The sequence below is a fragment of the Aspergillus homomorphus genome (genome assembly GCF_003184865.1).
Source record: "Aspergillus homomorphus CBS 101889 unplaced genomic scaffold BO97scaffold_32, whole genome shotgun sequence".
Lineage (NCBI taxonomy): Eukaryota > Fungi > Ascomycota > Eurotiomycetes > Eurotiales > Aspergillaceae > Aspergillus > Aspergillus homomorphus.
Window position 1 is genome coordinate 130,463 of NW_020291918.1, and position 12,492 is coordinate 142,954.

The 12,492-nt window shown below is 52.2% G+C and overlaps 5 protein-coding genes across 5 annotated transcripts; 4 read left to right on the forward strand and 1 right to left on the reverse strand.

Annotated features, from left to right (window-relative positions):
• Window positions 1–128: 128 nt before the first annotated feature.
• On the forward strand, window positions 129–989 carry BO97DRAFT_373309 (DUF1770 domain-containing protein; the record flags this gene model as incomplete). Its single annotated transcript, XM_025692900.1, has 3 exons — window positions 129–546; window positions 686–880; window positions 954–989. Coding segments are annotated over exons 1-3 (540 nt in total), but the record flags the coding sequence as incomplete, so codon positions are not given.
• Window positions 990–1,556: 567 nt separating this feature from the next.
• On the reverse strand, window positions 1,557–3,700 carry BO97DRAFT_394906 (uncharacterized protein; the record flags this gene model as incomplete). The annotated part of the gene is made up of 5 exons (XM_025694009.1): window positions 1,557–2,497; window positions 2,550–2,918; window positions 2,969–3,098; window positions 3,222–3,391; window positions 3,497–3,700. 5 exons carry the CDS (start codon window positions 3,698–3,700, stop codon window positions 1,664–1,666), a joined length of 1,707 nt encoding a protein of 568 aa, XP_025549205.1. The 3' UTR covers window positions 1,557–1,663.
• Window positions 3,701–5,161: 1,461 nt separating this feature from the next.
• Window positions 5,162–6,488, forward strand: BO97DRAFT_407160 (60S ribosomal protein uL2). Its single transcript, XM_025695587.1, has 5 exons — window positions 5,162–5,200; window positions 5,278–5,335; window positions 5,419–5,910; window positions 6,009–6,094; window positions 6,177–6,488. The coding sequence occupies exons 2-5, from the start codon at window positions 5,287–5,289 to the stop codon at window positions 6,312–6,314; spliced, it is 765 nt and encodes a 254-aa protein (XP_025549206.1). The 5' UTR covers window positions 5,162–5,200; window positions 5,278–5,286; the 3' UTR covers window positions 6,315–6,488.
• A 571-nt stretch (window positions 6,489–7,059) lies between these two features.
• Window positions 7,060–7,488, forward strand: mpt (putative DNA repair and transcription factor Ada; the record flags this gene model as incomplete). The annotated part of the gene is made up of 1 exon (XM_025691326.1): window positions 7,060–7,488. A coding segment is annotated over one exon (429 nt), but the record flags the coding sequence as incomplete, so codon positions are not given.
• Window positions 7,489–9,815: 2,327 nt separating this feature from the next.
• BO97DRAFT_373321 (BAR domain protein) lies at window positions 9,816–12,063 on the forward strand. Its single transcript, XM_025692901.1, has 5 exons — window positions 9,816–10,319; window positions 10,379–10,546; window positions 10,600–10,715; window positions 10,773–11,053; window positions 11,111–12,063. Exons 1-5 carry the CDS (start codon window positions 10,193–10,195, stop codon window positions 11,721–11,723), a joined length of 1,305 nt encoding a protein of 434 aa, XP_025549208.1. The 5' UTR covers window positions 9,816–10,192; the 3' UTR covers window positions 11,724–12,063.
• The last annotated feature ends 429 nt before the right edge of the window (window positions 12,064–12,492 follow it).

Genomic DNA, 12,492 nt, shown 5'->3' on the forward strand with positions numbered 1-12,492 from the left:
TAGCTTGTACTTAAATAAGAATGAAAGTAAATCCAAGTCGGTCCAACAACTCAACGGAGGGGCGGACTGAGTCTGATTGGACCAGAGCGAAGTTGGTCCGGAACTCCAACTTAACTTGTCCCGGAGCTGCGATGATCGCACCGCATTCCCCTTGAACTTCACCTTCAATACTGCTTCAATACTGGCTTGGACAAGCTTCTATACAGCTTCATCACAACTCAACAACACACCGGCACAATGACCCACCCCGCCATGCAAATTCCCGAGGTCATCCAGACGGCCTCGATCAACCGCAACCCATCGCCGGACCACGACATCAACCCGCCGACCGCCGCCTCCGAGAAGCAGCCCGTCGTCGAAGATGCGCCCTCCGAAGCTGACAGCATTCCTTCCGATCTCGTCGACCCCCGCCATATGGTCAAACCGACTCGTCGGCGCCATAACTTCCCCCCCTTGCCCGACTTGCGCTTCGAACAAAGCTATCTGGCCAGCTTGCGTGGCGCCGATACCTGGGGAAGAGTCGCGTGGATCACCATCAGAGACCAGGTGAGTACCATACCTCCTGCATATCTCAGACCCTCTGTCCAAAGACCAGAGCATCAAGCGTCCTGGAAGAGAAGCGTTCGAATCCAAAAGATGAGCCACAACCCTCCCCCTCGCTAACCTGCCCTCTTTTCCCTTCTAGGTCCTCCTTCCTCTGATGCAGGGCACGCTCTGGACTCTGGCCCTCTCCGGCTGGCGCTTCTGGAACCGCAATGCCTCTCTCAGCGGGCAGACGCTGGGCAGCAGAATCCGGCGGTGGTGGTACGAGGTCAATAACTGGAAGCTTCCCCCTCTGGGATCGGCCAGAGATCCTCGGGTTGCGGCCAAGGTCGATGACGTGAGTGTTTACAGAAAAGAATAGTCTTCACTTACCGATCTTCAATAATTAACAATCACTGACATTCTCGGAGTTCCTGCAGTTTTACACGGCCCAATTCTCCAATGCTGTCTGAACAGAAGAAAGAGGGGGAAAGAAAAGCTCCTCGCTTTGACCGGTGGCTAAGCAGTAGTCACGCTACCCGCTAAAAACTACTTCTTGTCGTTGGGTTTCTTGCATCTCGGGTGTTTAGCGTAACGGCGTTTTTGAATTCTATTCTCGTGAAGCGATGATATTCATTCGCAAGGCTTTTGTTCTCTCTTCGACATGGGAGAGGTCGTTGTCCGAAAGCCACCCCTGGATTTTTGCGCCAGAGGTATATTTCTCACGGATTGTCCAGTTAGTATTAGGTCTTCGCAACTAAACCTTGCAATTGTAGTTTTATGTACATAATGCACAAGTGTCTAGCTTTGATCTCTGAGCGGCAGCTTGTAAAATGGTTCAGAAAGTCCGTTCCCGGAGGATGAGACTAAATAGATGGAACACATGCCCAGAGACTCAGGTATCATCTTGCTTAAGAATATTGTATCAATTTCCACCCTCACCACTCCGGGGATTATTCACAGTGCTATCCCAACAGATTGCCTCCTTCCACAGATACAGAGAAACGCCTAATAAATAGAACCCTTATTTTGTCCTCGTACATTTGGCATTTGATAGAAGAAATCCGCCTTCAGAAGTAAATGTTACCACTAGAGAGAAACAGATGGTTTATCTGCGAAGGATAGCCTCGTGACAACTTCTTTATTGCACACTTTCGCTCGTGGCCTGCACTGGGACTTGAGGCGCAAGGGTATCGGGGTGGGATCCAGTGCTGTTCTGCTCCGAAAGGCCAGACATGCCGGGCGCAGTGACCTTCACATTTTCTTCTGGCTGAGGCTCCGATTTTGTATCATTTTGCTGGGTCTCTTCAGGTGGTGGTTGGGTATGCGGTGGGTTCCCGGGGTCGTTGGAAGACTTGCCCGCGGGATGCTCGTCCGATGGTACATCAGCAGTGTCTTGCGAGCCACTCGTCTCCTTGCTTTTATCTTTGTTGTATCTGAGCTGCACCACCAAGCTGGGTGGCTCGCCGTTCACGATTTCTTCATCGCCGCTCACTTCCTCTTCGTCGTCGCCCTCGAAATCATTGTCCTCCTCCTCCTCACCACCTTGCCATTCGTTGCCGCTTGAGTGCGCTCCATCCGAGCCTTCAGCCATCTCATCATCCAAATTGTAATCGGTGTACCCATTGGCCCGGGTGGCCCGCGATCTGGTGGGCCGGCCCTCGTCGCCGGCCTGGACATCGTCACGTTGTCCAGCGAGCAAAGTCTCGCCGTAGAGACCGCCGGCTCGAGATCGTATTTGTCGGCCACTGGCTGTGTATCGAGGTCCTGCCACGTCAACAGGGGTAGATACCCCTGATGTGTTTCGAGTAGAGCGCCGCGTCGATGGAAGACCATCGGAGAAGATGTCTTCGTCGTCGGAGTAGGTGTATTTCAACTTCTTCCCACGCGTTCGGCCTTCGTAGAGAGAGAACCCTGGCTCGGGCCGAGCGAATTGTGCTTTCCGCGCGATCCGGTAGTCGCGACGTTTGCGTTTCTGCTTTGTGGTGAGCGCAGGGTCACTGGTCACAGGGTGATGCGTGACTTACCTCCTCGGATCCTTCGAATCGGGGGATCGAGTTTCGAATCTTCTCGCTCAGCTTCTTGGAGTGGATGCTCTTCTCCTCATCGAGCTTGTCTGCGATGACCTTCAGCTCGGGAATGCTCCCCGCCACGCTCCACCACGTATTGGTCTTCAATGCCGGATTGCTCTCGCGGTACAATCTGAAGTGCGTGTCATCCAGACCTTCGATAAGCCAGTATCGACGCTTCAAGCCATCGCGACCCCATGGCTGAACGGAGAGCGGTTGATTGAGGTCGTCCTCGTGACGTGCTTGCTTGTAGGACTCTTTGATCTTGGCTTGAACGGCTTCGGAGGAGGAAAGGGACCAGAGGATCAGCGACTTGAGTAATTGCAACTAGGATATGTCAGTAAGGCAATATGCGATGATGCGACCGCGCGACGTACGCGTTCTTCCGGTTTCATGGTTGTGAAGTTGTTGCCCCCGTGCAGAGGGTTTTTGCCTTGCCAAGCCCTCGGCCATTGGGAGGCATGCGTTTGGATCGCCTCCTCGAGGGGACGCGTGTAATGGCTGCGACTGCGGATTAATCACATAATGTCAGTCTTCCGTACAGATCTGCGATTTGAGGATCGTATGTAGTCGAGTCGCCCCGTCGGACATCTCTATGGAGCGGGTTGGGTCTGAGGGCGGCGGTCATACTCCACATCCTTCTTCCTGTTCAACACCAAACCGAGCAACGCGCACAGCAATCGCTCGATATGATCGCCGGGGGTGCTCTCGGCGACGCCTCTTTCGATATCCTGTGGTCCAAGGTGTGGTGTCGATCGCGGGAATACATCGTGGAAACGCGCGCGGAACATTACAATGAACTAGGGATTGCGACAAGTCAGCACACTGATACCGAAAACGTGATCAACGCGTCGAAGAAGCTCCGAGAAGCTCCAATCAATAGAGTTCCTCTATAGAAGACATACTGCAATATCTGGATTGTCTGCTAGCACATATTCATGAGGTGGTGAGGGCTCCCGCTTCGGCGGCGGAGATTCGGACTTCTCCTTCTTGAAGTACTTGGTAATGCCCACAGGCTCGTCGACAGCCATGGATCCCGTCTCTTCATCTGAAGGGGGCGCCGAGGATAGCGACGAAAGTTCGGAGTCGGAAAGGGACAGGTTTGACATGGTGGGTGTGGCCGTCCGATATTGGAGGGAGTGGTGGTGGAGCGGGCAGGTCCGCGGCGCAGAGAAGTTCTACTTTAACACTACGGTTGGAGCGCGGCTTTTACGCGCCTGGCGTTTCTGGCATCATCAAGAACAGCCCTTATCCAGGGATGATCAGCACCCAATCAGCACCACTCTCCGGCCATAGTCTGCGGTCTGCATCAACAGCACACCGAACTGCCCGGTCTTTTCAAGAGGTCCCAGGTAGTGCATTATACGTAAGAGATGTGAAAACACGGAGAGAACAAAATTAAAGGACTGAAGTCATCGAAACGGAAGCACCGTCTACTTGTACATTTGAGTCAACAACATCGTAGAATCAGAGCTCATCATAAAATGGGAACAAGAGAGCACTTGCACCGCGTCTTCGATGTTGAGATTCATGGCAGTGGTGAGATTACCAGCAGCAGAAGTTCAGAGTTGATCAGCACGGTGGGTGTCAATCAGATAGAGGCAGTACCCTATATTGAACCTTCTCTCAGGTGAGGATACCAGCCTCGGTTGTGCAATAATGCACCTGGCTGGGTGTGCCGTCTTATGAGTGTAGGTAGTAATGACGCGTCAGGCAAGCATCAAACACTTTGCCCCGCTTGCGACATGGATACCATGCTACCGTAAAGCTTTCAGTAGTTGACATAGAGGTGGACGTGCGGGCGTCTCAGACACGAGGCACACACCACGCGCCGTTGATCCTGAATGCAGAACATAACGACTTTTCTGAGTTGCATCAACCTGGAGGATATCAGGCTATTGCGACCGATATGGACGTTCCTCGGCCCATCCCGATTGACCTGGAGAATATAGGAGGTTCGGGATGGAATTGTACTACCAAACGCGGTCAGTATATGAGGACAAACAAAGTGTACGCGAATCAACTACTCAAGCGCAGGCGTCTCATGTGCACCTGATTTGAGTCTCGATAGTGCTCAGTCAAACATGACGCAATCCTCGCAGAGGAGAGTATATAGGATGATGTACTGTACTGTACAGACAGGTAGCGTAAGTAGTCGATAAGCGACTGGCAGCATGAGAAGAAAAGTCTTTCTGAAGGGAGGGAAAAGGTCCTGCGATACGTGTCAAAGGTGATAAGTCTGACCAGCCAAGTTCTCAGCTGCACCAAGCGCATACTTGGGACTTATGCATCGACAACACAGGTTGATAGTATTCGGCTAAGTCCGACGGCCCCCAGTTCAGATAACCGAGAAGAAGGCGGTGGAGGTAGTTGCATACTTGGCGGTCCTTGATCTCCGTAGTGGCACGGCACTGTTCCAATACTTGCCCTAGTTACCGGGCTGAGTTACTAAGTAGAAGCGACCCGCGCCACACCAAACGTTGCAGCCACGCTCACTCATACACGCTAGCCCCGACGCGGTTAGATTAGCGACTTCCACCCTAAAGCCCACACAGCCCTTCGCCGACGAATTCTCAACACCAACCCGACAAGGTCATCTTAGATTTGAGGTACGAGAACTCGAACTCTCCCACCACCAGGTCGCCGGCGGACTCCTCTTGAATACTAACACCAGGTCCCTATCTAGAAAGTCGCCATGGGTCGTGTGATCCGCAACCAGAGGAAGGGTCGTGGATCCATTTTCAGTGAGTGCGACCGCAATATTCTCAAAATTCGAAATCTCCTCTGCCAGAATTCCGGAATGCTGATACAAAAACCACGATTGTAGCGGCCAACACCCGTCTCAACAAGGCCCCTGCCCAGTTCCGTGTCCTTGACTACGCTGAGCGTCATGGATACACTCGTGGTGTTGTGAAGGAGATCATCCACGACCCCGGCCGTGGTGCTCCTCTCGCCAAGGTCCAGTTCCGTCACCCCTACAAGTTCAAGCACGTTACCGAGACCTTCATCGCCAACGAGGGCATGTACACCGGTCAATTCATCTACGCCGGAAAGAACGCCACCCTGACTGTCGGCAACATCCTCCCCCTCGCCTCCGTTCCTGAGGGTACCGTTATCACCAACGTTGAGGAGAAGTCTGGCGACCGTGGTGCTCTTGGTCGTACCTCCGGTAACTACGTTACCGTCATTGGACACAACCCTGAGGAGGGTAAGACCCGTGTCAAGCTCCCCTCCGGTGCCAAGAAGGTCATCAAGAACACCGCTCGTGGTATGGTTGGTATCGTCGCTGGTGGTGGCCGTACCGACAAGCCTTTGCTCAGTACGTTTATTCTTTCCCCAGGACCCGATTTCCGCGAAATGAGAGGATCGGAGAAGACGACTGGATATAAGGATTGATTCGCTAACATGAACCTACAGAGGCTTCTCGTGCCAAGCACAAGTTCGCTGTCAAGCGCAACTCTTGGCCCAAGACTCGTGGTGTTGCCATGAACCCCGTTGATCACGTAAGGCTCTCTTCTTCCGCGCTGCTTCAAGCAGCCAATTCCTATTGGGTGACATGGTTACTGACGAATCTCTCTTCTACAGCCTCACGGTGGTGGTAACCACCAGCACATCGGTAAGGCTTCGACCATCTCTCGCTACGCCGCCCACGGTCAAAAAGCCGGTCTTATTGCTGCCCGGAGAACTGGTCTGCTCCGCGGTACCCAGAAGACCAAGGACTAAGCGGGTTATGGTGTGGAGTTCTTTTTGTGACGGGTTGAAAATGCTCTTTTGCTATGAGGCATATGTACTTAGGCGACTGCGGATAATCTCCTTAGGTTGTGGCCAACAAATATTTTCATGATGATCAAAGCAGAAGAAAAAACGGGTTAAAAATTCAACTCCTGTGCATGTGCCTGAAAAGAGTATGTCTGTTTAGGGGTTTGCTGGTGCGCTGTAGTGTGCAGATGTAGTTCAGTGTGTGTCACAGTAGTCGCGGGTAAGGCTCACGAGCGCATTTTCCGATCCAAATGTTTTAATACCAAGAATTAAGAAACGTAGTCACGACTAATATCTCGCAGCCGATTGTCGAGTAAGAACATGGCTGGATTCTCGATTGCAGTACTTCCTATCTATACTCCAACCTATAATAAGGCAAGAAACTTATCGGCACAAAGCTGAAGACTCGAAGTAGATCCTCTGTTTCTCAGGCCATCTTAGACAGGATAATTGTGTCTTCCCCTTCACTTCGTGTGGTCTCACGATTCGAAGTTCGAGTACACTTGCTCTCAAAGTGACCAATCACAGCACGGATCCCTTACCTTGGGGAGAAGTACATCACTGCAGTGGCTACACCTACTTACTTACCTACATCACCACCACCTAGAGATCGTCTTCGCCCTGCAAGATCACCTCAACGATTCAAAGAAGGCATCACAACACCATAACAATGGAGTCAAAGTCTCTACCACCCCTCAAGCTCCCTCGCCTGCCACTTCCTTCTTTGCCTCTGGCCAGTGCATCCGCGCGCTGGCAAGCCGTAGTCAAGCGGGATCCCACGGCCACCACCTTCGTCTACGCGGTCCTCACAACCAAAATCTACTGTCGCGCATCCTGTCCCGCCCGGCTCGCGCGACGAGCCAACGTCCGCTTCTACGATCTGCCCGCTCAGGCCGAATGGGCAGGGTTCCGGGCGTGTAAGCGCTGCAACCCCGATTCCCTCTGGAGCAGTAGCAACAGAAATGATAATCCTCAGGTTCAGCTGGTGCAGCGGACATGTCAGACGATTGCATCGCTGATCCAGTCCGGGTCGAGGCCGACGCTGCAGGTTCTCGCGGCTGAGATGGGGCTCACGACGAGTCATTCTCACCGCGTGTTCAAGAAGGTTATGGGCGTGACGCCGGGTCAGTATGTTGCTAGGATGACGGCGACGATGAAGTTGTCGTTGTTGGGGGAGGGGAGCGAGGAGGAGGAGGAGGAGGAGGAGGAGGAGGAGGGGAAAGATGGAAGTAGTACGGCATCTCGCGGTCCGGAAATAGGAACGGTGGTGCTTCAGCCCTGTGGTGGTGGCTTGGAGGTGGGTGCTCGCTGGCTTGGGAAGGACGATGATGATGCACATAGGATCAGTCATAGTGCCGCCGATGGGCTCCTGCCGTGGAATGACTTCGATGCATTGTTTGCCGCCGAGGCGCGTTTCGTCTCTATGCAGGAGGTGCAGCCAATGGGTGAACTGCATGCTTGGCGTGGTTTGGGAGGCTCCTGAAGCTGCTTGCTGCATTTAGATGGTTTCTTTCTTGGCTGTGGATTCTATGCGGTGTCACGGCATGGTTCCTGCTTAGGTCTTTGGGGAGGTTCCTTGACTGTCGGTTATTTGTGGAACATGGACCTTTCTTACGGGCTAGGTCACGAATGTTGTGGTCGTATGGCGTATTGCTTTCTGCATGCTGTAGGAGTATGCTTTTTGGTCCTTATCATGATCCACGCGTTGAGGGTGTGGTTTATATACTTATAGCATTAAGTTACTCCAAGTTGAGTTGAAGGCCTGTCCTCCCCCATGAAGAGTGTTCTTTATATATCTTCTGGCCAGGATATGCTCAACTCTCGTCGGATTCGGTGATTGCAGGAAGAACTACAGATAAGCAACCCGCGCACCGAAAATCGATCAGAATCGATCAAGTCCCAAGATCCATGCATCCAAACTCGATTCACTATACAATGAGAGTCGAGCTCTCGGAGAATAAGGTGGTATTGCAAGCTCGCGATTGTAGCGAGCTCCGCAACGGGTAAAGAGTCCCCGCTGATAATCGAACGATACGGACTACAGCTTACAGAGTGACACTGGCGGATGAGAAACCCCCGGCTTTGGAGAGGATCAGCCATCTGTTTCCAATTGATGCCTCCAGATGCATTGACCTCGTCTTGCATCATGATCTGCAAATGGCATGCTGCGCAGTCCAGTATAATGCTACTCAGTATCTCTCTTCCTTTCGTATCTACCCGTCAGAGTACCCTGAGATCCGTCTGGAATCTGGAGTCTGGATTACGCAGGCTCCAACGTAATTCATACCTTTGACAATATCCCAATTCGAACCTTTTCTTTCCCGTATTCGAGATCTTTAAGCATATATCCAGTTATACTTGCACTTAATACCTTGCCGGTGACATGCGGCCACATGACACCCATGGGGAGAGAGAGAGAGATCTGCTGATGACCAATGCGCCATTGCATGACTGGCACATCTTGCGAAATCGAATCCCAGACATTTCTCATCACTGTTCCAACTTCCAAGTCTCGTACCAGGGAGCTTGCCCCCCTCCTACCCACATTGCTGTTCTGTAAATAGAACTTGCTCTTGACTGAGTGTTCAAGCTGGTGGCAAAGCGAATCGTGACCAATCCAGAATTTTGACGGGCGTTCGGATCCCCACTTGAATGGCCCACAAACGCGTGTCACCTGCTTTGTTGTTAAACCTGGTCCAGCTTCCGATGACTGCCATTGGCGTGGTTCAGACAAGGTAAAAGCCGGACCTGAGAGGAAAAAAAAGTCTATTCAAGGTCGAGTACTGACAATGGATGGTGGGGGCTAGGAGGGGAGAACTTGAAGGTACGAATACGATGGGCAACGAACGGACACAGTAACAAGCTGTAGGTGCTGTACAGTACATGGGCCGAAACTAGGGATGCTCCTGAGTTTCAGGTACACTTCAAACAAACGACTGGCGTTCTGGCCCTGCCTCCACTGGTCCATTGTTGCTGATCGATTGTCTCCCTCAACTTCCAATCGGGCCACTTGCGTGCATTAAACTGCTCTTCTAGGGTTCAGGAGACAATACCTGAGTAGGAACGACGGATGGGTTCCGGGGAACCATGTTGAAGGGATTGGCTCTTTTTGCTGGAAGACTTGCGTACTACAGCTTGTTCATCAGAGACACACCCATACAAGTTACAGATTACAACACAGTCTTAGTGGGGGTAGATTGTCTAGGAAACCAAAGAGGCAATGTGGCGCCTTCAGTCCTACCTTCTCGAGTCGTGTATCGGCCGCTTGCGATTGGCATTGGGGGGCGCAAAAGGACAGTTGCTGTCTGTCATTCCTCAATGATGAACACACTGTCAAAGTCCCAAGTCAAGTCTTCTCTCCAAGTAATGGTTGGTTAGTTGGTCTAGTTCGTATTAGTACTACATACTTTTAATAAAAATAATTTATTGACCCCAAGGTCAAGGAAATTTCCCCTTTCCAACCTCCCACTTTCTTTTCCTCCTCTTCTATTCTCTCTCCCCCGCTTGTCGCAAACAAAGCGCAATTCATCTATCTAGCCTTTCCCTTCTTCTACTGCTCTCTCTTCACATCTTCGCCTCCTGGCCGTGGCGTTTTTTCTGATTTTCTTTCTCTTTTTTTTAATAGTCAATACCCAGCTGTGTCTTGCTCGAGCACTGTGCCCCCTTCTTTGCACCTGATTCGATAACTCTCGCTATCAACAAACACCAATCCCGCAATCACTAACTCGGCTCGGTTCGATTTGTGTAAAACACCGTCCGCTCTCGAAACCCGGAACACTCACTCTGGTCGCCACATTGATTCTATTTTTTTTTAATCATAATAACTACAAAAATTCACCAAGATGAACGTCAACCGGAAGTTCGATCGTTTCAAGCAATGGGCCGGGGAGCGAATGGGGAGCGAAGTCAAGACCAACCTGTCGGACGACTTCAAAGCCATGGAGACGGAGATGAACGTGCGCCACGATGGTAGGCTGCCCCCAAAGATCATTGACATCTGCTTTGCTAACATCTTGCTCTCGGAAAAGGTGTTGATCGTATCCACAAGGCAACCGCCGCGTACATCAAGTCTATTTCCAAACGCAGCGAAGGCGAGGACAAGGAGAAGACGCTACCGATCGCCCACTTGGGTAGCACCATGGTTAGCCACGGTGAAGACTTTGATGCTAACTCCGAGTATGGACGTTCCATGACCAGTATGCTATCCCTCCTGCTGTTGTCCGATTCCCATGCTCATAATGTTGTGCAGTGCTTGGTAGAGCGGAGGAGCGCCTGGCTCGCCTGCAGGATGCTTATATTTCCCAGGTGAACGCAGGCCTGCTGGAGTCGCTGGAGCATTCTTTAACCCAGCTGAAAGACTACCAGGTGACTATACCCATCATTGACCGCAGATCGATTGCAACTTTCTAATCGGGAGTGCAGACTGCCCGCAAGAAGCTTGACGGTCGCCGCTTGGCGTATGATACATCTCTTTCCAAGATGGAAAAGGCGAAGAGGGAAGACTTCCGTGTGGAGGAGGAGTTGCGGACTCAGAAGGTCAAATACGAAGAGGCCAACGATGACGTCTGCCGAAGAATGCAGGACATCAAGGAATCGGAAGTTGAGGGCGTGATTAACTTGGAGGCGTTTTTGGATGCTCAACTGAGCTACCATGCAAAATGCCAGGAAGTGCTGCTCCAGCTCAAGAGCGAGTGGCCCGGAAGGTGAGCCCCTACCCATGTTTTACCTCCGAAAGGCGCTAGTCACTCACACATTAACAGGCAACCCCTTTCCCAGACTCCAAATGGTCGCCGTCCAGGCCGTCCCCGCTCCAACACTGCCCACTCTTTCGCAGATCGCTATGAGCCATTGCATGAAGAGGATCACAATGACGCGGATGTCCGGCCTATCATTCGATCCAGTCGGGCCACTTCGATCGAGCCGACCGGCAGAGAGGTCTATCCGCCTGATACCTACGCGACCCGGCCCGTTCTGAGCCGGACTTCAACCTTCGAGGGCCCTACGCAATTGCGCCAGGATAATAATTCCAGCCCCTACCAATGGCCCTCTCGATCAGCCAGCGAAAATTATATCGGCCGCCGAAACAGCATTCAGAGCCGGACAGCCGGTAGAGCATATGCTGATCCGTACATGGACCCGTCTGAGGATGATAGCCCACGCAGCGGCACTAGCCCGGACAGATCTTATTTGGGACGCAACGAATCGCCTGCGCCTTCATATGGCAGCGCAATTTCGCGACGGGCCAGCTCGAATACCCTCAACAGCACATCCTTGAACAAGAAGGCTCCTCCACCTCCACCCCCCCGCGCCAAGAAGCCTGCCCCTCCCCCTCCCCCTATGAAGCGGGTGATTCCTCTTGGGGGCGACGCGTAGGCTGTGACTGCATGTTATAGCCTGTTATACAAACCTCTAGCGTACATGGGTAGTTGAGTGTTTTTTCCTTTCCGGTTGGGTTTCTGGCAAATCTACCCTAATTCAGGCCATTCGAGTCTGGGGTTCATCCTGCTGGCAAGTGTTGAAAGATAGCGGGTGGTCTGGGGCGAGGAATTGATATTCTCTCCCTTTGTTTTGTGTCTGTGCGATAGGTAAACCGGCAGTAGTCAGTGTATAGTGCGGTCTGTACAGGAAACGGGCGGGGTAGAACTGTTTCGTCTTGTATTATTGAGTTAATATGATGGCCGTCAAATAGATAGTCCTTTAATTTGAAATTGTGACTACTTATCAATTCTTGCTTGGGAATGAATATTGTACAGTACGTATAGCCTGGAGAGAGAGAGAGAGAGGGGACTCGGGACCGTTCCCATCGGCCGAGGTTGGGGAGAGCTTCCCCGCTAGGCCTAAGCCGGCTGCGGGCAAACTCACCCGCTGAGTCAGCTTAACTCTCAACTCGCCCTCGTCCCCCCACGTGACACGGCACGAAATCTTCTTCCAACGTCTCGCCGCCTACCTCTCCCTCGTTACAGGCACAGGCTGAGCACCGCCAGTTTCCCCGACCAGCACCGAAAGTCGCGAAAGCCCCGTCCCCTCCATCTCCATTTCATCCAAACTGGCCTTCCACGCGCCATTCTCACCCCGGCCCCTTCCTTTGGGGTCATTTTTACGCTTTATTCTGCGCGTTAGACGCCCCTTTCCCTCTACTTAC

Excerpts from the sequence above, each read along its gene's own strand:
- BO97DRAFT_407160 (XM_025695587.1), top strand. The coding sequence starts at position 5,287 with ATGGGTCGTGTGATCCGCAACCAGAGGAAGGGTCGTGGATCCATTTTC. Across the intron at positions 5,911-6,008 it reads TACCGACAAGCCTTTGCTCA|AGGCTTCTCGTGCCAAGCAC; the intron begins GTACGTTTATTC and ends ATGAACCTACAG. Across the intron at positions 6,095-6,176 it reads CCATGAACCCCGTTGATCAC|CCTCACGGTGGTGGTAACCA; the intron begins GTAAGGCTCTCT and ends TCTCTTCTACAG.
- BO97DRAFT_373321 (XM_025692901.1), top strand. The coding sequence starts at position 10,193 with ATGAACGTCAACCGGAAGTTCGATCGTTTCAAGCAATGGGCCGGGGAG. Across the intron at positions 10,320-10,378 it reads GATGAACGTGCGCCACGATG|GTGTTGATCGTATCCACAAG; the intron begins GTAGGCTGCCCC and ends CTCTCGGAAAAG. Across the intron at positions 11,054-11,110 it reads AAGAGCGAGTGGCCCGGAAG|GCAACCCCTTTCCCAGACTC; the intron begins GTGAGCCCCTAC and ends ACACATTAACAG.